The sequence below is a fragment of the Orcinus orca genome, chromosome 15 (genome assembly GCF_937001465.1).
Source record: "Orcinus orca chromosome 15, mOrcOrc1.1, whole genome shotgun sequence".
Classification (NCBI taxonomy): Eukaryota; Metazoa; Chordata; class Mammalia; order Artiodactyla; family Delphinidae; genus Orcinus; species Orcinus orca.
This window is the reverse complement of record NC_064573.1, coordinates 5,405,273-5,430,819: the sequence shown is the minus strand read 5'-3', so window position 1 is coordinate 5,430,819 and position 25,547 is coordinate 5,405,273. Positions and strand designations below refer to the sequence as shown.

The following is a 25,547-nucleotide window of genomic DNA, read 5'->3' as shown; positions in this document are numbered from 1 at the left end:
TTGAGTCACTAAAATAAAATATAGCATACTTTCAAGATCAATGTGAGAATTATTCAAACTATTCCGTCTTTATCTCAAGTTGGATTCATTCTTCTTTATCCTCAGCTGTGTTTCTAACCTGATTCTCATAATTGTTGATTTTTGACCCAAGAAAGCAAATTAGTCACAGTGGTTAATATGTTTTCCTCTTCATTTCAGAATATATTTAAAGTTTACATAAGTCATCTTTCGTAGAGAATACTATCCGAAATTAATACCTAAAAATTTGAGGTCTTTTCGGGTGCCCATATATGTGTTCATCTCCACTGTATAGGTTATTTAAGAGTGGACTGAACATTCTGAGTAATCTGAGTACAAGATGCCATTTGAAGTATTAAAAAGACTATAATCTAATGAAGTAAGACAGTGCCTATTTGGTGATATCACTGATTGTTTGTTCTCTAGTTGATAGGTTTCAAAGTTGTTCTAAACATTTTTTTAACAGCAGCCAACAGCACTGTGATACCATTAATCAGGGCAGCAATCTCAGGCAGAGCTGAGAAAAGGCTGAGGTGAAGAGTTAGCAAGACAGTAGGGGCAGGAGTATGATATTTATAGGACCTATCTAGGGAAGATGTTATTTCTCATGACACAGTTGAAGGTAAATACTTCTCAATTCAGTGATCTTATATTCCTCCCATTATATTAGAGGATAGTTTTCATTGTTGCAAATGTTGGCATTTAATCCAGACTTTTAAAATTCTTCTAAGGTGCCTGTGAAACCTCAAAGTGGGATGACTCACAGTAAGAATTTCTACGCCTCTCTCTTATACACTCATCCTTTCCCTTTACTGTAATTTATTCAGATACAAATGTAAAAATAAAATGAGTTGAAAATATATTCCCACTTGCATCCATTAGTCAGGTCTTACATTCTTGCCTCCGTGCTGTTTTCAAATCATTAAGCATGGTGTTGAGGGTATTCAGGGAAAGTCAGTTAACTTCCCTGGGTCTTTTCTTTTTCTGTTTGAATTCATAAAATGTTTGAGATAGAAATAGATGGCTTCTAAGCTCTTATCTAACTCCTAAAAATAGCCTATGGTCCTAATATAAGACGTTTTGACAGATATTAGAATAGTGTTGATTATGCCCTAAGCACTTTTCAACACTGCACTTGGGGATACCACCTAATAAACAGAGGAACCAAGAAAAATATCAAGGTGGTTTCTCATTATTTGAGTAAGAAAAAGCTGGTCATGGATTCACATCTCTAATCTCTATTCCATATGTGTGTGTACGTGGAATAAAGATTAGAATCACTCATTTCTGAATAAAAGAATTGATTGAAGTCTACTTCCTGTTGTTTTGAAACTTTTCATCTTTTATCGGGAATACCTTGATTTCAAAGCAAAAATACTTAGTCTATACCCATATACTCCATCCCATGCGGACTCGGATCGTAGGCATGTAATAGTAGAATTTTGCACAGGTTTAGTCAAGGCAGAAAAAACAAAATATCATAACAAAACGGCATAGGCAACATGACACAGAGGATAAATTTGTTTCAATCAAAGCTTCCTGTAAATTTATGAGATAATCATGGAAACTGCTGCGTAATACTCACTCAGATGAGCGTGATATCCATCCACTGTGTAGGAACATTAAGTGGCTTTCTTAGGGAGAATACCCTGTTTCTTCTGGATTAGTCACTGAAAGTTCACCCACTTGAATGACTTCCAGAGATCATTTAATTACAGAATGAAAACTCTGTCTTTTAGCTCAAAAATATCTCTAATGATATAATTCACCATTTCTTATATAAGCAGAATTTTACCAGTATGATAGAATTCACCATTTCTTATATAAGCAGAATTTCAAAGTCTCACAGGTCTTAATCTTCGAGATGAAAGGGACCTTAGACGTTAGCTAGTCTTCCTTTTCCCCTATCCAACCTAGACACTTCCCCTACACCATTCACGCCCGATGAGAACCCATTTGTCATATAGCCTTCTGTGGAATAGCCTCTGTGGGAACCCATTCAATTTTGGAATATTGCAGCTCCTATGATCTAGACGTTTCTTCTTCCTAAATTACACTCAAATAGTTTCCTATAATTAATTTAACAAACATTAATCTTACCTCTCAAACATTAATCTATATCACCCACCTAAGTCTAAGGTAGTTATCACATTTTGAAAAAAAGAAATCTGTAAGATAAACATTCCTTCTCCTTTGCCCTTTTCCCATGATTCTAGATGTTTCTGCATCATGGCCAGCCTCTTCTAACTGATGACTCTGCTCCTCAGTAATAACACCCAGAAGAGAACAGGTTATGCAATTTGCATTTTGACCAGTGCAGCTTCCTACAGGAGTATCTTCTTTGAGCTGTTTATTGCATTTTCCTTAATATAAGCCAATACTGCATTAGATATTTTTTGTCAATTATTTAAAAAATTATTGGCTTATGTTGAGTTTGAATGCAATAAAACCTTAGGAAGTCCTAGGAGCCAGAGTTTCTTTACTTGATATATGAAACGTAAGAATACATATTTTAATTTATCCTTACTACATTTTATGGCATAGCTTTGATAAAAATTGCATATTTTTGTGATAGTTTTAAAAACTTGATTATATCAACTAACATATTAACTAGAACTTCCATATGTGTTAAATTAGAAAGTTCTCAATCTGTGATTATCCAAGACAGACAAAAATATTGAATAAGGTACACTCTGAGCCTCACCAAAGGCACAATCGACCGGATATGGTAAAGCAATCATCGGTGAAAACACCAAATGTGCTATCTTACAGCCTGAATTTCTTCAAATTCCAAACAAGAAAATGATGAGGGTTTTTTTGGCCAGATACCTTGCTGAAATAAAGACGCACTCATTCTAACATTTTGATCAACTCCTGAAATGAAGACATAGATAGCAACGTGCTGTTGAAATCTGCAATAATCTTGGGTGGGAGATTTAACATACTCTGTGATGGTATCAAGATTTAGAAAGACTGAGTGACATTCAGTACTTCTGGGGCCCTAGAATTCTCCAACTGGGTAATTAAAGAGCAACTGAAAGCCCAAACTATTCGTTTATGATACAAAGTAATCGTCTAATACATTTAACATTTATGAATTGAAAAAACAGTGACTGCTCTATCACTGAGAAATCCTTGACATTTCAAAAACATTCTGTCTTTTCTGTTTTTAAAAAATGTATAGTTTCAAATGGTAAAGGACTGATTCCTTAAAGCTGAATTTCTTAGGTTTATTTTTCATTTGTATAAATTTATTAAACATGAATTATTCAAAGCTTCTAAAGAACAGTTCAAACATATATCTATTCATATAATTCATTATTTGTTAGAACAGGATTTTCTAAAATTTCTGTGCTTTGCCCATAACTCTGGGTGTCATCCATTGAGCCGTTTAAACTATTTTCTGGAACTTTTTCTATTTACTCTCTTCCCAAGCAATTCTCCCTCTTTGCCTACTTTAATAGGAGCCCTGTAGTCACAGACCTATTTGAAATCAATGGGACGGCAAGAGAAGCTTACTAAAGAGAACCTACCAAATATTTCTATGCAGGTTTTTAAGACTTAAACTTCATTGGAAGCTGCTGCCTCAGTTCCATAGCTTGGTAAGAGCTAAACAAAAGACAAACAAAGTTCATCATTTCCCAATTGAATAGTGTGAAGTGTCTTAAGCAAGGCTATGATGCATATGCCGATATAGGTAATCAAAAGGTAATATGTAACTCTCCTGTCCCTGGACCAAAGTGAAGAAAAGGGAATCTCAGCGATGTGAACAACTTACTAAGGCGCAGTCTGCTGTGCTCAAACTGCATGAAGAAAACACCATCAACCGTTTATGAGATTTGCATCATCTGACACATTCGAAGGATAAACAGTGAAGTGCAGAGATTCTTACGTTCTTGAAAGGATGTGAAGAGCATCTGAAACCGGCTGTTGCGACTGCCCTCGTCCGCCCACATGCGGACGACCCCGAGACCTGTACGGAGCATGACGTCATTGGCCACGGTGCTGCAGAACTTGGCTTTCAGATCCTCCACAGAGCTGCTTCCATCATACACCGCCACAAAATTCCTTTTGCATTCATTTGAATTCTGCATCTCATAGTCCAAGAATCGTAAGTAGATCTGTAAAACAACAAAGATAGGATAATTTCCCAGAATGAATATAGGAAAGTAGTTCACCAAGCACCAGAACTTCCTTTCTCTTTCTGTCTCACAAGACAGTCTTGATTGCAATCAATCTTATTATTTTTCCCCTGTGGAAAGTAAAGATGTATGACTCAGATCAACTTGTGTTTAAAATTGTTTTCAAATGTTATTGTCCTTTCTTTAGGTAAATGTACCATGTCCCATAGCTGAGTATTTTTACACAAATGATCCTTATTTCTTCTCGTAACTTATCTGGAATCAGTTATTAGTTTTCATACTTACACACTGTTTTATTTTAACCAGCACAAATGTGTTTTAAATATTCCTGATACATTTTCGTTACAGATCCGTGGCTTCAATCCACTTCCAAAAATTCAGGGAAATAAATAATTTGTACGAATATCAAACAAAACCAGAAATGGTTTCAAAAGACCGTCTCTGATTTTACTTTGTTTAGATTATTTCACATAACTATGCTGCTTCATTTTTGAGGTTCAGAATATTTTAAAAAGCACAGCTAATCTATGATCATTCTCACCGTAACAGGGTCAAGGCATTTTAAGTCCAAGTAAATAAAAATTAAATTAACACTTAATGAGTAAAAAGTACCGTATGTATAACCTAGTTTATAGATTACTGTTAAATACTCCCAACAACTCTATAAAGTGGCACATTTTATTGTCATGTTCAGGAAATGCAGACTCGGATGGTATAAACTGCAAATTAGACACAAGTTCCTTCCAACTCTCTAGTCCATAATCCTTCCACAATATTATACTGCTTCAGACATACTGTTTTAAGAGCATCAGATATTATTTGACTCTGCACAAATATGCATTAAAAACCACAAACAATTAATTCAACCAGTGATAAATATTTATGTATAATGGACTACTACTCAGCCATAAAAAAGAACAAAATCCTGCCAGTTGTGACAACATGGATGGACCTTGACGGTATTATGCCTACACGAAGTTAGTCAGGTGGAGAAAGACAAACGCTATGATTTCACACATATGTGGAATCTATAAAACACACAAACAAAATCAAACTCTTAGAAAAAACAGATTAGCTGTTACCAGAGGGGAAGTGAGTTGAGGGTGGGCAAAACAGGTGAAAGGGGTCAACTCTATGGGAATGGATGGTAACTAGACCTGTGGTGGTGACCACTCTGCAGAGTACACAGGTGGTAAATTATAAGGCTGTACACCTGTAACTTATAGAATAATAATATTAAAAAAAGAATGTTCAGCCCTCCCCCTCCCCAACCACGGCGGCATGATTCTCCCTTTGTGCTGAAGTATTTTGAACATATTTTAAGCTTCAGTTACAGGTTATATGTACTTTTTGCTAAACTGTGTGCTCCTGAAAAGCTGGGGTGGTGGTGTACTTATTTGATTCGCAGTGTTACACCATGTGCTGTGTATGTTAAGCACTCACTCCATAAAGTTTGCACAGATGTACGTTTAATGACCTACTGGTTGGAAATTCTGTTTTCTTTATTAACTTCATTTTTTCAGCATCTGTCTCACATTCATTGGGCACCTATACCCCAGACTTTGTTTTGAGTGCCATAAATCATGATAATTACATAGAATAATTGACATTTTATTATTTGCAGTAGAAAATGACATGCAATAATTTTCAAAACAAGGTATTTATAACTCTAAACTATGACATAAAAGCATATACGTCATATGTTGCAGACTTATAAGGAATTGAGTGTAAATAAAATGTGAGTCCCATGGCAGGGAATCGTCACATAACTCTCAGGAGGAAGAACAAAAAGAGAAAAATAGGGGGAAATGGACAAAACTAAGAAACAATGGAAAGCACTGTAGTTTCATTATGCTTTGCATGGTGAGCAGGTTTTCATGTATATGCAATCTGTAACATCTCAGTTGGAAGCTATCCCAAAATTCCCAAATACTTTGATACTGACTTTAAATTAACTGCCATTACTGCGATCTTATAAAACATACAGCCTAGGAAAGCCTGCCTGTTCTTCATTCCTCCGTCATTGCTTTGTTTTATTCTATGAAAAGTTCAAATATTACTCATGTAGCCCATCTTGGATGCACTCTTCTCAACCAAATGTTACATTCCTGAAAATTATCCAGAAAATTCCAAATTGTCCACCCTAGGAAGGCATATCTGAAAATGTTAAACCTTCCAAGTTTCTACTAACTGGTTTGTTTTTCAAATTTTCACAAGGATTTGTAAAAAGGAACTGGGTCTGTAGTTAGATGACCTTTACCAGGAAGCTGGAGCACAGGAGACAAAATAGCTTTTGCTCAAGGAAAATAAGTAAATCAACGTGAAAGCCTTAAGTAGTATTAAAATCCTAAACTTTTGTTTTAAAGAGCTCTTCACTAGCCCCATCCTGAATAAAAGTAAACAAATTGAAAACACTATAAAAATATAAAAAATGTAAATACCTATAAAATCTAGGTATTCTTAGAAAGTAAAAAAGTTGTTAAATGCAACAAAAATCAAATATATGTCTATATTCTCAAATACTATACAATGACTCCAACATAGTTTATTAGACCTCAAAAGAATATGCAATTACAATTGTAAACGTACATAGTTACTAACAGGAGAAAACACTGAGTAGGGTAACTGAAAACCCCTCCCTCCAATGCTCTTACAAAGCTATAAAAAGCAAACACCATCCCCACAGAAAGAAAAATAAAGTAATCATTTGACTAATTCAAGAAAGAAAGATATTTGATCCTGTGACATTTTCAGGTTGAGTGATTCAGTGGGCGAACATGTCTGAACAATTATTTCAGAAACACAACTTAACATACTAACTTAGTATTTGCGTCGTGTACTGGCAATAACTTAAGACATTGAGCTAACACATTATTTCACTCAAATCTCTCAACAGTAATACACACTATTATAATAACTATTTTAAAATGAAAAAACACACCAAGGTTTAGAAAAGCTAAGTAACTTTCTCAAAGTGACACAGGCCCTTTAGTAATAGATTGGTATTGAACTCAGATATGCCTGACACTTTTCTCCTTAGTATCAAACTTTGCAGCTGCATATAAATTTTTTGAAAATTTTCAAAGACTGATATTCCAGAAAGAATGTTATAGTCTTGAATAAAAACCAACTCCAACAAAATCGACAAACAAGCAAGCAAAGCAAAACCATTTCTAGTTTTCTAAAGGGGCTAAGAAACATATTGACGATTGAGATATGAATAACATTCACAGAAAATAAATGTGTCTCTCTGAAGTAAATGGCTGTCTTAACTTTTCTTTAAAAATAAGATTATCTTATAGAAGAATACTGCTGTAGTTAGAAAGACAATCTGCATATTCGGCCCATGTGTTCTCATTTGACAGTTCTAGAGAGTGTGAACTTCCACGGGAGGTGAATGGTTTGCATTCTTACATGAAGGGCAATGGCTGAAGTCGAAGAACCTTCTGTATCGAAAGACTATTCTTATTAGACAGAATACTATTCATAGAGGAAGTGAACGATTACAGTCACTAGATTTTATATATTCACTTCTGAAGCATTCAATCGTTGAAAATTTTTTTTAATAGTTTAAAAAAAATAAAATATTCCAGTGGGTATTAGCTTTACTGGGCACAGAGCTGTTGCTGCAAAAGCCAAATGCCATTAGCCAGAAAAGTGCTCAAGTTTTCCCACACTAGCTATAGTATATATCATATAAAAACCCTCCCTACATTAGGATTTAGATGACATCTCATCAGCTTAAACCTTGTGCCGTAATATCACTAAGGGGAAGAATGCCATATGACAATGTTTTCACTTAAGGTAGAAAACCACAGAAAGCGCGTTAGTCTCTCTGCTGAAGAAAAGAGAAAGTGATAAACAGAATCATATATAACTCCAGTAAAATAGTCAGATTACAATCTCCTCTCCGTGAATCATTTTGAGGCATTCTTCTTTCTAATCAATCACAAAGAGTTGGAGCTGACAAAATGATTTATTGAATAGGACGTGGGAGGCTTCAGAACACATAAACAATTTCTAGTGATATCTGTCTTCCAAATCACACTAATGTAGACAGCAGAATCCCTTTCGTATACTTAAAGCAAGTAAATCTAGCTAACAATTTACTAAGTTAATATACTTACAAACGTGTAATACCAACCATTCAACCGGCTCTCTCCTCTCATGTCACAATGATATGCAAAATACAAACAATGTTTGGCGCAATTATTTAAGATTTGCCAGAAACGTTTTCTCCATGATAAATACAAATTAAATACACCACAGTCTGAAAAACGTTAACCATGGTTTCCATATTGCTTTACACTTTGATAACTAAAGCTACATTCTAAAAAGCGTGTAACCCAGGATTTCTGTGGTTGCTTTTTATTTGTGGCTGGACTTGCCAGGCCTTATAATTTTAGATAGAATATCCCATGAATTTAGAGGGTAGCACTTTATTTGGAGGAAAAAACCAGAACATCATACTGTTGAAAAAACACACACCCCACACAACACACCCAGATACAGCCATATTAAAATGGTTTTCTGGCATGCACAGACAAGTATCAAAATATTTCAGGTCCATCTGAGTAACCCTCCAAAATCTGATGCTACAAAACTGAGATTTCATTTAAAAACAAAGTTGAACCATAACATTAGTAGTTATCTAATCAGTTAAGATTTTCAATCTGTTTACCCAATTTTTATTTTCATTTTGGAGATAATAAGAGCAGACTCAATCTTTAGAATCCCTAAACTTATCATTGTCAACAATTATTGTTGCTACCCTTTGCCTGTTGCATTAATTTTCTCCTTGATCCCATAACAAATTACCACAAACTGAGCAGCTTCAAACAATGCCCATATATTATCTATAGGTTAGAAATATTGGTGAGCTGGACTGTGTTTTTTTGCTAAGGTCATATGAGGCTGAAAACTCAACTTCACTATAAAAGATTGATTTATTGTATTTGTCAAGTTTTTCTGTTTTCTATCCTAATTTTAATCAAAGTATTTTGAATTAAGTAACATTTAAAAATTAATTTGAAGTTTTAAATGATGGGTAATTAATAAAAGCTAGTTTTATTCTCCCAAGACCTTAATCATTAAATTAATTATCTTCATGTATACACTTTTAAAAGTCTTTTGATTTATTTATTTTCTTGTCTGAACAAATTTGACAATTTCCCCAAATAGTGTGGTTTTGTGACATCACACTGGACTTCGAGTCAGGACACGGAGAACTGGCTTCAGCCCTTTTACTAACTAATCAAATATTTAAGCAGCTACTTATCATAGATTCATCAAGTTTGGGTCTTAAAAGGAGTTTAATATTATCTATGCCAAAAAATTACTTGACTTTTTAATTATTATATAAAATCCCTGCCAAATTTTACTTGGATTCCTCCCATGGAATCTCATTTGATCTTTGGGCATCTCCATTATTAAAATAAAAAACAAAAACCTTCTTTATATTGAATATTTCTCTAGATTCAAGCATACAAATAAATTGCAGTACTTGAAAACATGCAGATTAAGCCTTATCCTCTTATTTCTGTCTCCTAACAGTTCTTCATATGCTTGAAGATTGTCACCATGTCCATTTTTCTAGATATGTATACATCAGTTTATTTTTTCCACGAGTTTTAACTGAATGACAGATTTTTCTTGGTACTGGGTATCTAGAGAGAAATAAGTCGCAGCCTTCATGAAATTGACATTGTTACCACGATGGGCTCATCCAACATTCTTCTCTAATGATTCTTTCCTGGACCAGATCCAGAACTAGACACCATAATACTCTCCTACCACCCTTGCTCTAGAATCTGTATGAAAACCAAAGCGTTGCTTACAGAGGCATATTTCGACATCCCATCGTTAACCAACTTCACTATCCTGACTCAACGTATTCATCTGTTAAAGGACACATCAGTAACGTATTTCCAACTTTCTTTCTGGCTCTGGTATTCCAGTTTCTAAGAAATCTGGGTTAATCACATTCTAATTAAAGGCGATCATCCGTATTACAATTCTCAAACAAAGGAAATATCAGATATTGTATTTTCTGTTTGTGAAGAGGCTGAGAAGGAATACACACTTGATGTAAATTTTAATAGAACCCCAGTAAGCTATTTTGCACTTTCATTGTGTAATATGTTTCCGTCACTAGTTATCATTCAAATATTCACATGAGCCATTTCAGGTTTAACTTGCGCTTTGATAGTCTGTTCTCCGAGGCTGCTAGGAACTCCATATAAATAGAAAGCCCACATAGGCTGTCATCTCCAGTTCTTGCTTTTCTCGACAGTTATTCAAAGCCACTTCCTATCCCCTAACCTTTAATTTAACAGAGAAAGTCTGTCACAATAGAGCCAGCTCTGCAGGCGGCTTTGTCCAGCTCTGCAGGCGGTTTCCCCTTTGGGTCACAGAATGCCAAATTCTGTAACAGGCAGGTACACTGGGTATTGTTGTTCTGCAATTGTACAGAAGACAGTCTATTCACCAGCTGGAAGGAAATGGTTGTGTGTTTGCAATGCCATAGAAACTGTCTCTTTGACACTGAGGTGACAAAGGTGCTAGTTATGACCATGAGGTGGGACTCAAATATTCCCTGTTGGAAAAAAATCTATAAAATCTTTCACTCATAGAGTTTAAGGAAAATAAATAGCACATGTGAACCCACAGATTATGTAAGGGAGCATAATCAACTGCAATCTAGCTCTCACATTATCTTTGTAGTGGGTTGGGTTTTATGTCACCAGTAGCCTTGGATTTTTTTTGAAGGAGGAATCACTGTGTCTTTCTTCATAATGCAATTAACTTTTTAAAGACTTGTTCAGATGCAAAGAGACCTGCAGTGGCAAAGCTGGAACCTGGACCATGGTCTGAATCTCCATAACCAGAAGTTTGGGGAAAGTGTTCCACACTTCCAAATTATATGCGAACCCCAAAGACATATTCACGGGCAATCAAGTGAAGAAGGACAAAAATACTTCCTGAAATACCAACTCCCTCAGACATGAGTTTTATTTTTCCCTCATCCTAAATATCCAGCCACCAAATTCTTTTGTATCTATAGCTTGAGGTGTTAACATCTCTGTCTTTTCTAGACAGGGAAAATCTATCTGTTCTTCAAAACTGCAGATCTGATCACATCACTTTCCTGTTTCACACTCTTCCATGTATCACTAATGCACTCAGGATAAATCTGGGCTGTTTAGGGGAATGGACAGAGCCCTTCGGCGTAACCACTCACCTCCGTAGTTCTGCTTTCATTTGGTCACATGCAGTTCCTTTAATTCCTGAAAAAGCATGCTCTCTTATGATCCTATGACCTTCCAGATGCTATTCGCTCTACATGGAGAGTCTTTCCCACCTCGTCTACCTGACAGCACCATTTCTCATTAAGATTCAGAGGACGCCCTGCAATGCAATTTGATTCCACCCTTGATTCTCCTCACCAGCTATATGTGGTCCTTTCCCTCACTCTACTACACCTTATAAATGCCATAATGATCTTGTCATATTCCATGGATTATTTTGACACATAGTTGTCTACGGATTAAACTGGAAACAGGAAGACAGCGTCATTTTTCATTTCCTCAGCACAGTGCTTCAGAGTTTATAGCATCACTAAGTCAATTAATTAAATAACAAACTGTTTCAACCTCAATAAATGGGCAACTCCAAATCTAATAAATCAGTAAAGCTTGGTTGTAACTATATTCTATAAATGAAGGATGACAATAAAGGGAGAATAAGCAAATAATAGACACTCTAAACCTGTGACGGCTACTGGCACAAAATTACTCATCCCAATATTTCTTAAGATACATCCATAATAGAATGAATGGGGTTGTTCTAAACAAGTGTTTCCAAAACAGTGATCTGAGTCTGAATCTGGCCCACAATATATTTAGTTTAATGCGTCTAATGTTTCCCACTTTTAAAATTTATCGTCAACATTTAAAAATCAAGGTAATCAGGGACTTCCCTGGCAGTCCAGTGGTTAAGACGCCACGCTTCCACTGCAGGGGATGCGCGTTTGATCACTGGTCGGGGATCTAAGATCCCACACGTTGTGCAGCATGGCCAAAAAATAAAATTAAAAAAAATCAAGGTAATCAACATAAAATCTAGATTTTGGGCATATTATGAAGAAAATGGAGGACTTGGTGATGCTGGACCAACATTTTCTCATGAGGATCATCAAGGAGTTTAACAGGCAGTTAAGGACCTGCTGTCTCTTTTTCATGGTCCTGATCACCACTGTCTGTCCCTCAGCCCTATTGTAGGTTTATTTTATATTCCAGAGACACATGACTTTGTGAGCCCTGGACAATTTCTTCCATAGATATGATTTTAGGTTAAAAAGCAAGTAAACTACAGATACTGACAATAAGGACATAAGTTATGCTCAGAACCATAGCTTATATGTGACATTTCAATGCACTTTTCAGAGAGGTAGATTTACCGCAGAGTCTCTTATCCAGGTTATCCGATGAGCTCTCCAACATCCTCTCCATATTATTTATGACCTTGAAAGTTACATTAAAGAGAGGAAGGCGATTTGCAATTCAAAACTAAAAGAAAATGATAGCTTATGATTGCACTCTGAAATGAACGAAGCATGTCCAGTTGGTTCAAAGCAGTGCACGCTGGAGACACTTGGCAGGCCAACTGTCAAACCTGCATTTCATCTTGAGACTGACCTTGGATCGTGGAGGTGCTCGGATGTACCACTTGCAATCAACGGCCTCGCTAGCAGAAGCTTTGCCTTCCTTCATAATTTGTATAGACTCCACAATGCCTTCAGGGCCGCCCATCTCAAACTCACACACTAAATAACGAAATGCCAAACAAACATACAAAAATGGAGCTTGAGTAATAAACCGAAAGTATATATCATAGCAGAAAACAAAGGCCTCTGAACGGTATTAAATATCTCTTTTACCAACCTGGTAATGGTTTCAAAACTCCAAGGTCCTTAAAGTCAGGATCTTAAAAATTGAGAAAAAGACAATTAGTCTTATTCTGCATTTATGACTTAAAATGAGGTTGAGTAAGATACCATTAAATTATTCAGGAATGTGCCTTATAAAACATACGAGGGGAAATTAAATGATTAAATAGAAAGTGCATGATAATGTTAAGACTGAAATGTTAATTTACATAATGTAATATTATTACTACAGGCTTTTTATCAAGAAGCCATTTTAAAAAACCTCCCCATGTCATTACTTCATCTAATAACCAAGTAAAAATCTTACTCATTTTCTTTATAATCAGACAACAGATGTTTTTGTAAAATGTATCCATAGATAATTCAAGGTTTGGGTAAACTTCCATCTCTTCTAGATACAATTATTTTGTCTGATTACAGCCAGCGTAACATAAAAGTGAGCCTACTTGAGGGCTTCTGAGAACGTTTTCCTTGATAATAAATAGACATAAGGCATACAGTTTTCCCAGCTCAAGTTGTGGTCATGTTTGTGTTGGCGCCTTTGGGACCATGTGTGGTGGGCAACTTGTGATGTTGACAGATGCTAAGGTAAGAAAATGCTGACTCTTATGATGAGCAGAATAGAACCATGGAGAACCGTGAGTCCTTAAGAATATCACTGGGGCACTGTACTCACCTCGCCTGGAGTTGCACTTCTCTGGGCTTCTTGCTCTTTTGAAACAATACACATCCCTATAATCTCAGTTACTTTGAACTGATTTTCTCTTATTTATGGGTGAGAGCATCAGAGGCTATGATTTATCTTGGAGACACATGGTATTCAATATAAAAGATGATTGTGAATTTTAATTACTTTTTGCTACTAGGGTATTAGTGATAAATCAAAAATCTTACAAAGTTAGAAATGTTTCATAAGACACCACTCAATAATGGTCTAGGGCTGAAATATGAAAGGGTAGCACTCTTCCTGGATAGAATTAGTCCTGGATATTAAGACCATGGGTGCGTGTATGTCCGTGTGTACCTAAGTGTGCTTCCTAGTGCATCTGTGCGTGTGAACGCACCAAATCCATAACCGCAGGCTGATTTTACCAGGGTACTTATCGTCACTACAGGTTTTTTGTTTTTTCTACTAAAGAAAATATTTAATTTTTTGTGTGTTTGTTTTTAAACAGCAATGTGCGCTGATCTGTTGAATCTGAAAGTCCTGGATTGGCCCCCCTACAATTTAGTTACATCACCTACTTAGACTCACTTTATTGCAGGACACTAGTAGAATACCAGTGGTAATAAATTTTGAATCAAGATACAAATTCCTTTGTATAACTGTTTTGAAAACAGTTCTTTTGCTTTTTTGGAAAAGAAAGACAGAAAGAAATACCTGTATGCAACATCCATGAAAGAAACAGAAATGAGGACAACATAGTCTACTTGGGTCAGGCCTCCTCCTGGCAGAGATTTTTTTCCTTCATCTAAATCAATGGATATTTGGTTATTCTTTCAAGAAATGTATATGTAATACCTACTATGTACAAGAAAAGAACAGTTTTGTATAGAATTACTCAGATTGGCTGTCACGGTTAAGCACTTTTATTGGTATTGAAGAGACCCACCCACCAAGCTTGCCTACCTCAGTTATCTGGATTCTTTATTATATCCTTTTTACTGCTTTTCATAATGGTCAGCATTGCTACTCACTATCTCCTTTTTGATGAGAACGCTTCAGCCTTGCATGGCTGTTGCTATGATTCTTGTGGGAATGTAGTTAGTATTTTCTTCTCTAGCTTGAAGGCGAAGATTTGTCATTTTTATAACTCATGCTAGACAACGTTGAGAGAAATTCCAGTTCTGAGAATTGAAAATGTATTTTTGCCATTGTATTAATGGTGAGAGCACTGATTGTTTAAAAAAAAATCTTTAGGAAAAAATCATTTCTGCAATTCCATTTGAATTAGGCACCAGTAATGTCACAATCACGATAACACATGGCCCCTACGAGCTGTAAAATAAATGACAGAAAATAAACGACATAATTTTTAAAAACAGCCTACACTGAATTTAAGAATATTGAGATTGACTTATTGCTTCAGGGTGTCCAGGGCAATGACATACATTATTATGCAGAAGCACAATGACCTTGGACTTAATAGTCATCTACTACTCTACAGCTCCCCAAATCTATTCTCCACTAAGCAACCTGAATAAACTTTTAGAAATACAAATCAAATCATGAAATGCACCTGGCTTTCCATTGCCCTTAAGTTAAAGCCACAACTCTCTGTAATGGACTATAAAGTCCTGTGTGTTCTTGCCCCAGACCACCTGGGCCAACATACCCTAGGCTGCTAACCTCTGCTCTTTCCTCTCAAAACACATGGACCCTTTCTATTTCTACAACGTTCTAGGCTGTTCTCATCCTCCGCAATTTGACCTTGCTCTTTTCTCTGTCCTCAGTATCTCTCCCCAGGGCTCTGCACCTGTGAATCCTTCTCATCCTTCAGTTCTTGGCTCAAATATCTCTGAGGAAAGGTCTTCTGGATGACCCTCTCCAAGGGTCATTGACTCCCATTTTCTTTGACTCCCACTTTCTTTTCTCCCTTCATGGTTTCTTTTATCACAATTATTTTGCCAGTTGTTAGCTTTTTATTGACCACCTACTCCCATATAAGGAAGTACGCTCTACAAGGGCCTTTACGTCTATTCTTCCTCCCTTTATCCAGGACCAAGGGCACTGCTTGGACATAATGCATGCACAATAAATGTTATTGAATGTTATTGAAATTACATTACACCGACGTGATTTTCTTATATTGTTGACATATGTACAATGCTTTATACCTACACTTTTCCAATTCAGAGGCTCTCACAGGAAATCTATCAAATTAGGTGCTATATTCAAGACTGACCTCCTATTTACTAAACCTGCATCTTTTTCTTCCTGGCACACAGCTGACTATGTTTCCAGCCTCCCTTGCAACTGAGGATACCATGTCTAATGAAATGTGGACAAAGCGTTGAAGTTTACTTGAAGGCTGGGCTCATAAAAACTTCTTGAAAAAATTATCCACTCCCACTTTCTCCCCTGGTCAACCTCAGAAGGCAGACATTGACAACGTAGAACCCCATCTGCTCCAATTCCTAAATGAATGTGTGGAGTACAGCCTTTTCCTGATTAGGCTAAATGAGCAAGCAGTAGTAAACTTTAATAATGTGAAATTACTGAGGTTTTAGATTGTTTGTTGTTGTTATTACAGCTATTATTCCCCTAACCCAGCGTTGTTCAAGGCTGAAGTTATGGTCAAGGGCCCCTAGGGTCCATGAGACCCTTTCATGAGACCCAAAGGCTAAAGTATTTCATAATCCTACTAAAATGACATGTTATCTTTAATTTTCCCTGCTATAATCCCTGTAACCCCATTTTTGTCCAATACGTTCTAGTTTTGAAATCTTGAATTTTGTCTTGAGCCTACATGGAAGCACAGCTAGAATTAGTACATTTCTCTGTCCTATTTTATAAATACACACACATAGATAAAAGTGTAAGTATTATGAAATTTAACAGTATTTCCCACGAAATAAAATATATTTATAATATAGGTTTCTTACTGTGAAGGATGGACATTTGTCAGAGATGGAGGAGACTAAGCCTCACTTTCTCCATCACCATTACACTGTCTATATCCAAAGTTGGAGAAAAGAATGAAACTGATATTTCAAAGCGGTCTCTTATTTATGGAAAGGAGAAATCTACTCTGAATCAAATGAAAAAGCTTCGCATAAGAAATGAGAAGAAGACAAAAGCTATCTTTCCTTCAGTCTCATTGATGTCAATAATTTGCCCTATTGTGATTTAGGAAGAAAAATACTTTCTGGTAGTTTTATTGTGACAGTTTGATCGCAACATTATTTTGAGACAAATAATTGTTTGGGAAGTATTGAATATTTTAAATGTAGACATTAATATGCTCTTTAAAAGCTAAAATTCTCTCAGTATTGTGTGTCCTCTCCAGTCACTGTGACAATTTACCTTGTAAGATGCTTTGGTGGCTTTTGCATATCTAGTTTGAAAGCTATAACAGCTAATTTTCGGATTTTAAAGAGTTCATCACATTTATGGTTGAAAAATTCAGTTCTTTTTCCTTAATGATCGACCTCAAAATTATGCCACAACTGAACAGATGCAATAATACCATTCAAAAATGTCCTATTGCATAACAGTCAGTTAAATGTTAACATCTCTGAAGCCTGGGAAAGAACAGATTTCATTATACTTTTGTTTCTTATTTAGAGTTTAGTTCATTTTCTCTGGAGTAGATCCTTCACTTCCATGAGTCAGAGAACTCTGTTATTCCAATTTCATTTTCAGCATCATTAGATGTTAAACTGTGCAGTTGGGTTGAGAAAGCAAGTCTTCTAATTTTCCTAATAAAGGTCTACAATGAGTCTTTAAATATTAAAAAAATAATAATATTTTTTTATTTTATGGTGAAATAACACATGTTAATATAATAGTTGTAAAAGTATATGAGATAATGTTATATAATTAGATAGTTATTACATATAACTTTTTATCTGCGAAAATTTTGAATAAACAAAAAATAATATTGCAAAACAAAACAAAATCAAAAGGTAAAAGTCATTTGTTACACTTTTCAAATTAAAAATGACAGTCACTGAAACATGTTACAAAGTAGGTTATTGTATTGTATTGGCTGGAGAAGCACACATAAGACCTGAGAAACTAATAAAGCAATGCCTTTAGTCAGCTGCCATTGCTGAATGTCTACTGGTTGAAAAGTAGTTAAAAAAAAAAAAAGACAAACCCAGGACACCGTTGCTTTCCAACCATATAGTAACTTGCTGATAGAAAGTTTTAGCTTTAAACAAGGAAACAGAGTTAATATCTTTCTACAGAACCTCACTTTTGTCTAACAGATAGACAGATGTACAGACATGGCTAAGCTTGCTTATTTTCCTTGAATTCGTTCAGTGTCAGCATGGACCAATCATCACAGATCTTCTTTCATGCGAATGCTTGGCAACAAATGCAAGAAGTACTGAAATATCCAAATGTTGGATGACTTTTAAATCTTATGACATACTGAAACATCTGTGTTGACAGTTGCATTGATAGTGCAAAGGCAGTGGTGAATAAAACTGCTGATGCTTTATCCCGAATCAAGACAATGGCACCAAACCTCAGCTGTTAGTAGTCATTGTATAATTCATCTCCATGCATTCTCGGGGGTAAAAAAAACAATTTTCCTTTAAAGTCTCCTTGATGAGGCACTCAAAACTGCTAATTTTTAAAAATGTAACATTTTGAATACATATCTTTTCCGCAGGAAGAACGCAGTGAATCTGCTGACTTTTCTGCAGGAAGAACATAGTGAATCTTTTGACTTTAAGGGAAACAAATTGAAAATATTTGCTGCCAAAGATAAAATTCCACCTCCGATCAAACAAAAATGTATCCATCACTGTGTATCTGACAGTTCCTCATACTTAAATAATTTTTCAATGTGATTGTTGTTTATGTGAACAAGTGTGCTTTTTGACATCGAATAATGAAATATGTTCGTATTTGGAAGAGCAGCATATACCTGTGATCCAATAACTGTCATCTAGTGATGTTTGGTGTTAAATAACTATGCATGGGTAAAAGAGGCATTTGAAGAGCAAAATACATTAATAGATGTTAATGTTAACAGAATACAAAAACTCCATCGATATAGTTTCACATTCCCCATTGCAACTAACCTTTAAGAAACTATCACTTTTTGAGGTTTGCGCTAGTATCCATCTGAAAAGGCTATGAAAACACTCCTCCCTTTTCCAACTACATTTCTCTGTGAGGCTGAATTTTCTTCCTATACTTCAACCATAAGAACACACTGCAAAGATGTAATGCAGAGGCACATGTGAGAATCTAGCTGTCCCCTAATAAACTAGACATTAGATTTACAAAAATGTGAAACAATGTAATTCCCCTAATTATTATTTTAATGTTTATTAATAGATATGTTCACTTTAATCAGTTTTTTTAAGTATGCTTTATGTTAACACATAATTGGTTTTCAGGGTAATTTTTCTATGAATTAATAAATAGCTATTTAAAATTTTATCACTTTAAATGTCTAATATGATAAATATTGAATGATATAGCTAAATAAGCTGAAGCATTTTGAGGTCTTCAGTATTTTTTTAAAAGAAGATAGGGCTGGGCTTCCCTGGTGGCGCAGTGGTTGCGAGCCCGCCTGCCGACGCAGGGGACACGGGTTCGTGCCCCGGTCCGGGAAGATCCCACGTGCCGCGGAGCGGCTGGGCCTGTGAGCCATGGCTGCTGAACCTGCGCGTCCGGAGCCTGTGCTCTGCAATGGGAGAGGCCACAACAGTGAGAGGCCCGCGTACCGAAAAAAAAAAAAAAAAAAAAAAGAAGATAGGGCTTTTGAGACCAAAATATTTCAGAACTTCTGCCTGAATGAACGCCATCTTTGAATTATGGGTAAATGCCTTCTCCCAACAAAAATCTAACTTACAATTTATTAACTCAGGACTGTGCAATTCATTTATTTTCTATTCCAAGGAAATTTCCACAATGCTAGCCACATTGTAGTTGGACTTTCAGTAAATTATTGTTTATCTGATTAGATTATGACTAAATCAAAATCAGAGGCATCTTCATTTTACAAATGAACAAAACGGGGGTTCAACAACTTTAGGAAAATAAACTTGCTCTGATCCAAAACCTAAAACTTTGAGCAAATCACTAAGTAGTTCTGAAACATATTTTTCTTAGCTAAAATCAAGATGCTGGTTTTAGGCTTTTTTTTTTTTTTTTTTTGGTACGCGGGCCTCTCACTGTTGTGGCCTCTCCCGTTGCGGAGCACAGGCTCCGGACGCGCAGGCTCAGCGGCCATGGCTCACGGGCCCAGCCGCTCCGCGGCATGAACCCGTGACTCCTGCATCGGCAGGCGGACTCTCAACCACTGCGCCACCAGGGAAGCCCCCTGGTTTAGGCTTTTATAGCACAAGTGTGTCGTTATACCACAGAGCACAGTAGCGTTGCTAGAACAGTTATGGGAAAATGTAATTGCCTGATGTGGCCATGTAACTATACCTGCAAAACCCTCTGATTATAGAAATCAACTTTGATACTTTAATATGTTTGCAATGCACAGCTCAACCACCTGACGGGCTAGTCTTAGAGAAAGATAATCAATATTTTCATCAAATTTCCACCATCTCACACATCCTGAATTATGTCATGAGCTCCTAACGTCTCCACTTCTCATCTCTGCTTACTTTTGAAAGCCTGTAATGTCTGTACGCGTATCTTTATTAAATCAGCTTTTGCATCAAAACTAACTGTCCACTTCAATGGGTACTTTCCTGTCCTATTTTACCTGCCTTCAGTCCATCACTGTCGACACCTTGCTTCCTAGTCAAGATTGAAAAGCACTGTTTGTGGTTTTGGAAATCGGTTAACTGAATTTAAGATGCTGTTTGAAAAATCGATTGCAAAAAAACAAAAACAAAGACTTGACAGCGCAGTACTAAGATAGCTTGCATCATCATAGTATGTTACTAATCCAATTTATTTCACTCTTCTCTAGAAGAAACATCTTTCTAGTACAAAATTCATAGCACAATTATTTTAAGCCTCTTTTAAAGGATTACTGATATCTATGACAATTACAGCTTCATACTGAGTTTGCCTCCCTAAGGGTCTTAATGCTGGCATAGAGTTTACATACCATGACTTCTTTTTTCTAGTTTAACATAAAATTTATTCATATATGAGTTTTAGAAATCAAAACTTATGAGAATTTTAGGAGGGAAGCTTGCAAGCCCCATAAAATATTATTGACATTTGCATGGCCTGTAGAGATGTATTGCTTCCTTATTTTATTTACTTAGCTGAAATATATTATGTTTCCTCAAGATACTTGTATTCATAATTCTAAATATATTGAGAAAATATATTCTTTCTTATGAAATGAATGCACAGATGCTGGTGCTGGACTTTGCTTGTGTTCGTATTAAATAGGCTTTTACAATGTCTGTTCTTGATAGTCACAAGGCAATACTATTATTCTATGCAGAAAATACGTATCTACTATACAGAATAGAGAAAAACCTTGAGGGAAGGAGGGAAGAAGAAATCGTCAGAAGACCAAAAGAATAATAAAGACAATTTTTAAAAAACTAGATCATCCAAAACTGGTGTTTGTATATTTGAATTAGCTATCAGAGAATATATTAAATTTTCTGTTCAAAGGAAACCAGGGAAGTTCTTGACTGATTATTAGAAAACCGCTCCCCTGCCACCAAATTCTCTCAGAATGCCCTTATTCATTCATCCAGTAAGTGATACTGAGCGGGATCTCCTGGGCACAAAAGCCTTTCTGTGTCCCCCATTTCTGGATTACAGGAAATGGGCTTCATTCAGCCTCCCTGATCTTCCCTGAGTTCCAAGGAGCAGGTCCAAACAGTTGCTAATTAAGGAAGGGAGGGGATGCAGAGACCAGGGAGGAACAGTCAAAGAAAAAATAGTGCAGCCTTGGGGCAGGGTCCTGGTTCGCCCTAAAAAGGGATACACAGACCAATATCTTTGAGCTGTTTTGCAGATACAGAAACCCCTGCCACGTGGGAGGAGTTAACGGTATGCTGCCCGCAAGCCTGTAGACCCCAGAGAGTTGGAAGCACAAGGCTGATGATGCTGACTCCCCATTACCTCACCACCAACCAATCAGAACAATGTCCACAAGCTGACCACGCCCTCTTTGAACCATTCCTCTAAAGCTTCTCACTACCCCCTCCAGGTCGGGACACGCAGTTTGGAGGGCGTGAGCCTGCTGTGGCCCCCTGTGCCTTTCAAAGCAATAAAGCTATTCTTTTCTATTTCACCCAAAACTCTGTCTCCAAGATTTAATTCGGTGTCATGGTACAGAGGCCAGATCCAGCTTCATAAGGACTTCCTAAATCACGTGAAACCACAAATAAATGCGTCCATCTTCTGAACCACCTTCTTCACTAGAACTGACTTAATGGACATTTTTTGCCGGCACAGCTGCGGTGCCAGCACTGTTAGTGACTAAAACGCCTCCAATGTCCTCCTCTCTCTATCCATTACTTCCCATTTACTCCCTTCTCAATTACCTGTTCACGTTTTTTGACATGCACAGCAAGTATTGTCTGGCAATCAGGAGGAAGGGTGGAACATTGACCACAGAAGGGCTTAGGGTAAATATTTTGGCAGGTAGTATGATACTGGACCTGAGGTTTTATGCCTAGAAGAGTCAGAACAGGAAATTACTTCATGAGAGCAATTTGAGAGTCTGGGAATAACTAATTGTTTTGGAACCTGAGCCAGCACGTGTAGCACATGGCTGCAGAGGAACAGAATCCTCCTGGCTCTGATATGCCAAGAATTGAAAGCACGGGGGGCACCGCAAGTTGTATGTGTGCGTGGTGAGGAATGGCATTATCCTACATCAGTATCTTTCATCCCACTTAAGTCACTGTATGCTAAATAATTACATCACTGAAAATGAAAAAATTAAAATATTTTATTAAAATATTACATTCTCTCAATTTTATTTAAAAATATAAATGCAAATATCCTGAGAAAGCCTTATAAGTTACAGCTAAGTAAATATACGACGGACACATAACGTGGTACAAGCCAAGCAAATTTAGCTTCAAGGCAGGATTCTTTTGTGCTTCCAGTCAATTTGATGAGCCTCAGCCCCTTCTGCATAGAACTGGAAGAGCCTCTAACTGGAAACTTTGGGAGTGTCCTCTGTGGGTGCCCCTGGCAAGGACACTAGAGTGTTTACACCAGGCACTAGCAGTGCCCATGGGCAGGTAGAGCCATAACGGGACTAGAATAGAAGAGCAAATGCGAAAAGCCAAGAGCTGGCGTTGGCAATCGATTGGTGTGGGAGCACGCAGGAGGCGCCTCCTGATTAATCCCGGAGAAGCCCATGGAAAGACCTGAACAGGCTGAATTTCTGCCAGTCTGGACAAGGCGCTGAAGTTACCTCATTGTGTCTTTAAACGTAAGTGTGTTCTTATCTTTAAGTCACAACCTTCATCTCCTTTCACCAAGGTCAGTATCTTTGAGTTCTAGCTATCCTTCTGCTCTTCAAATCCCCAAACCCGGCCACACACTTTTATATAAAAGCCATGGGCAATGCGTGGTGATGTGGAAAGATTGAGATTAGAAGGGCACAAAATGATATGCCAGTCAAATAAAAAAATGGAAAACTATACTGATATCCTATTAAAATGGACTTAAAAGAAAACCCAAAATATAAAATCAAAAGGTAGGGTAAATATTAATTTCATCAAGAAGAATTCACCAGAAAGTTTGATGATGTTGAACTTGTATTATGTAACAACAATAAGGCTTCTTTCTAAGAGATTAGGATAAAAATATCAACTGGGCTTGGTCCAAAGCAGAGGACTCACAAATATCAACTAGATAATGTACAGGATACAGATTTCCTAAGTATAAGGTGATGTGTAAATATAAGCTATCTTGTCCATGTACAGTTCAGAATTTTAGCTCCTGGGTGAAAAATGGATGAGAAATACCTGAAATATTATTTTTCTATACCTAAAATATTATTGTGGTTCTAAAACCATTATTTACAAATTAAATACCATTGCTGTAGCTTCATTGTATATTCTTCACACTGCAATTATTTCTATTAGAAAGTATTTAACTTTGGGAAGCTCATCTCACTGTCTCAAATGCCTGAGATCAGCTGGAAAATTTCTGCAGAAAAGTCATAACATAATTCTTACTGAATTTTTATAAACATCCAAATAATGCTGGATACCTGGTAAATTTCCAGATATCCATTTTCCCCTTAATATATAACAACATAGACTAGGTACAAAAAGCCCTTGTATGTCAATTTAGCTCAAAAATTATATCCAAATTTTAGATAACAGTAAAATTGAGCTGATCTAAATATGTATGAAGCCATGTAAGAAAGCAGTGTGTCTAATATCGCAAGTGGCAGTTTCAGAGGTCTACTCCTAGGTGTATGCAGCTATCTGGAAACTGAAAAGATCATCACTTTTTGGCATTCTCCACTAGCAAGTAACATGGTCCATTTTAAGTCTGGGGGAATTAAACAGTTACAAAAAATTCATAATCTTTCCATCTCCATTTCTCACATCTCTTTTCATCCCCCTGGTACACATGTCCCCCATATCACAGTGATTCTGCAGGTTTCAATGAGTGTCCGAAACCAGTGTTTTTAATGAGTATTTCACTTGAGAATACAGGTGATCAGAGCTGGGTACTTAGTTTTGAACCACTTGTTAAGAAAGTTAGACTAGCGCTCCCTAAACCCCTCCCTCTCTGAGAAAGAGTTATTTCTCAAAAATGTAACCTCCATCTTGGGGAGAATTATAGATGCCAGAGCCCCAGACAGAGCTGGACTCTCAGGGTCCATTCGGCCCCCAAATCTATCATTTCCTAAAGATTGTAAGAATTAAGTTCATTTTCAGCCTATATCAAGCACAATTTGAAGTGTTCATTGAAATATGTCTTAGAATTTTTAATAATGCTATACGGATATTTCTTTCCACTGGTATTTTAAAAACGTTTGTGTCATTGTGAAAATAGTGTTGCATTATAAAAACTGAAATAGTTTGTTTGCCTTTAGACTACAGTTGAAGACCCAGCTCTTTATTGAGACAGTTGCTAACTCTGCATTCCCTTTGCTCCTGTTTCTTTCAAGCATAAGGGCACCTAAAGTTATTTCATGAGGAGGTGTGAAAATAATCCATGGTTTTCCCAAAGTAATGGTCTATAGCAATATAAATCAATATCATACATTTTAGGTTGGAAGGAGAGAATTAGGTCTCTCCTGTTTAGTCAGAGTACGACTGATGAGATCCCGTTAGCTTTATTCCCTTAGACTTTTCATTTTATCAGTCATTAGCCTTCTCATGATTCTCTGAGCTGAAAACTTCAAAAACAAAATTAACTTGTCTCTCTTTCACACTGTTCTTTCATCAGCAAGATACCAAGAGCTTTCAAGTATTTTTGTAAAATCTCTCACTACCAACCGCCTTTTCTAGCCTGCTATGATCTCAGTCCCAACCCTTATCACCTTAGCCCTAAGGCTTAGGGCATCAGAATCTCAGCCAGCCTCTGCCTTGGTCCCTCCTTTATGCAGTGCTTTGCATATAATTTTTGAGCTGAACTGATGTAAAATGCAGAAGTCAGTCCTCCCGTATGTGGTCAGATGATTTTTGACAAGAGTGCCAAGGCATTTGAAGGCGAAAGGACCATCTTTTCAACAAACAGTGCTGGGAAAACTGTATCTCCACATGCAAAATAATACAGTCTGACCCTTAACCTAACAACATATACAAAAATCAACTCAAAATGGATCAAAGACCTAATGTAAGAC

General features: G+C 36.6%; 1 protein-coding gene across 3 annotated transcripts in view; it reads right to left on the bottom strand.

Annotated features, from left to right (window-relative positions):
- The window catches only part of NETO1 (neuropilin and tolloid like 1), a 100,491-nt gene that overhangs the window by 34,756 nt on the left and 40,188 nt on the right, over positions 1-25,547 (bottom strand). For all 3 annotated transcript variants that reach the window (XM_004280005.3, XM_004280006.3, XM_049697938.1), the window contains exons 5-7: positions 13,103-13,144; positions 12,857-12,984; positions 3,911-4,139 (exon numbers count right to left, since the gene is read on the bottom strand). In XM_004280005.3, the coding sequence (XP_004280053.1) occupies positions 3,911-4,139; positions 12,857-12,984; positions 13,103-13,144 (399 nt within the window). The remainder of the gene's footprint in view (positions 1-3,910; positions 4,140-12,856; positions 12,985-13,102; positions 13,145-25,547) is intronic.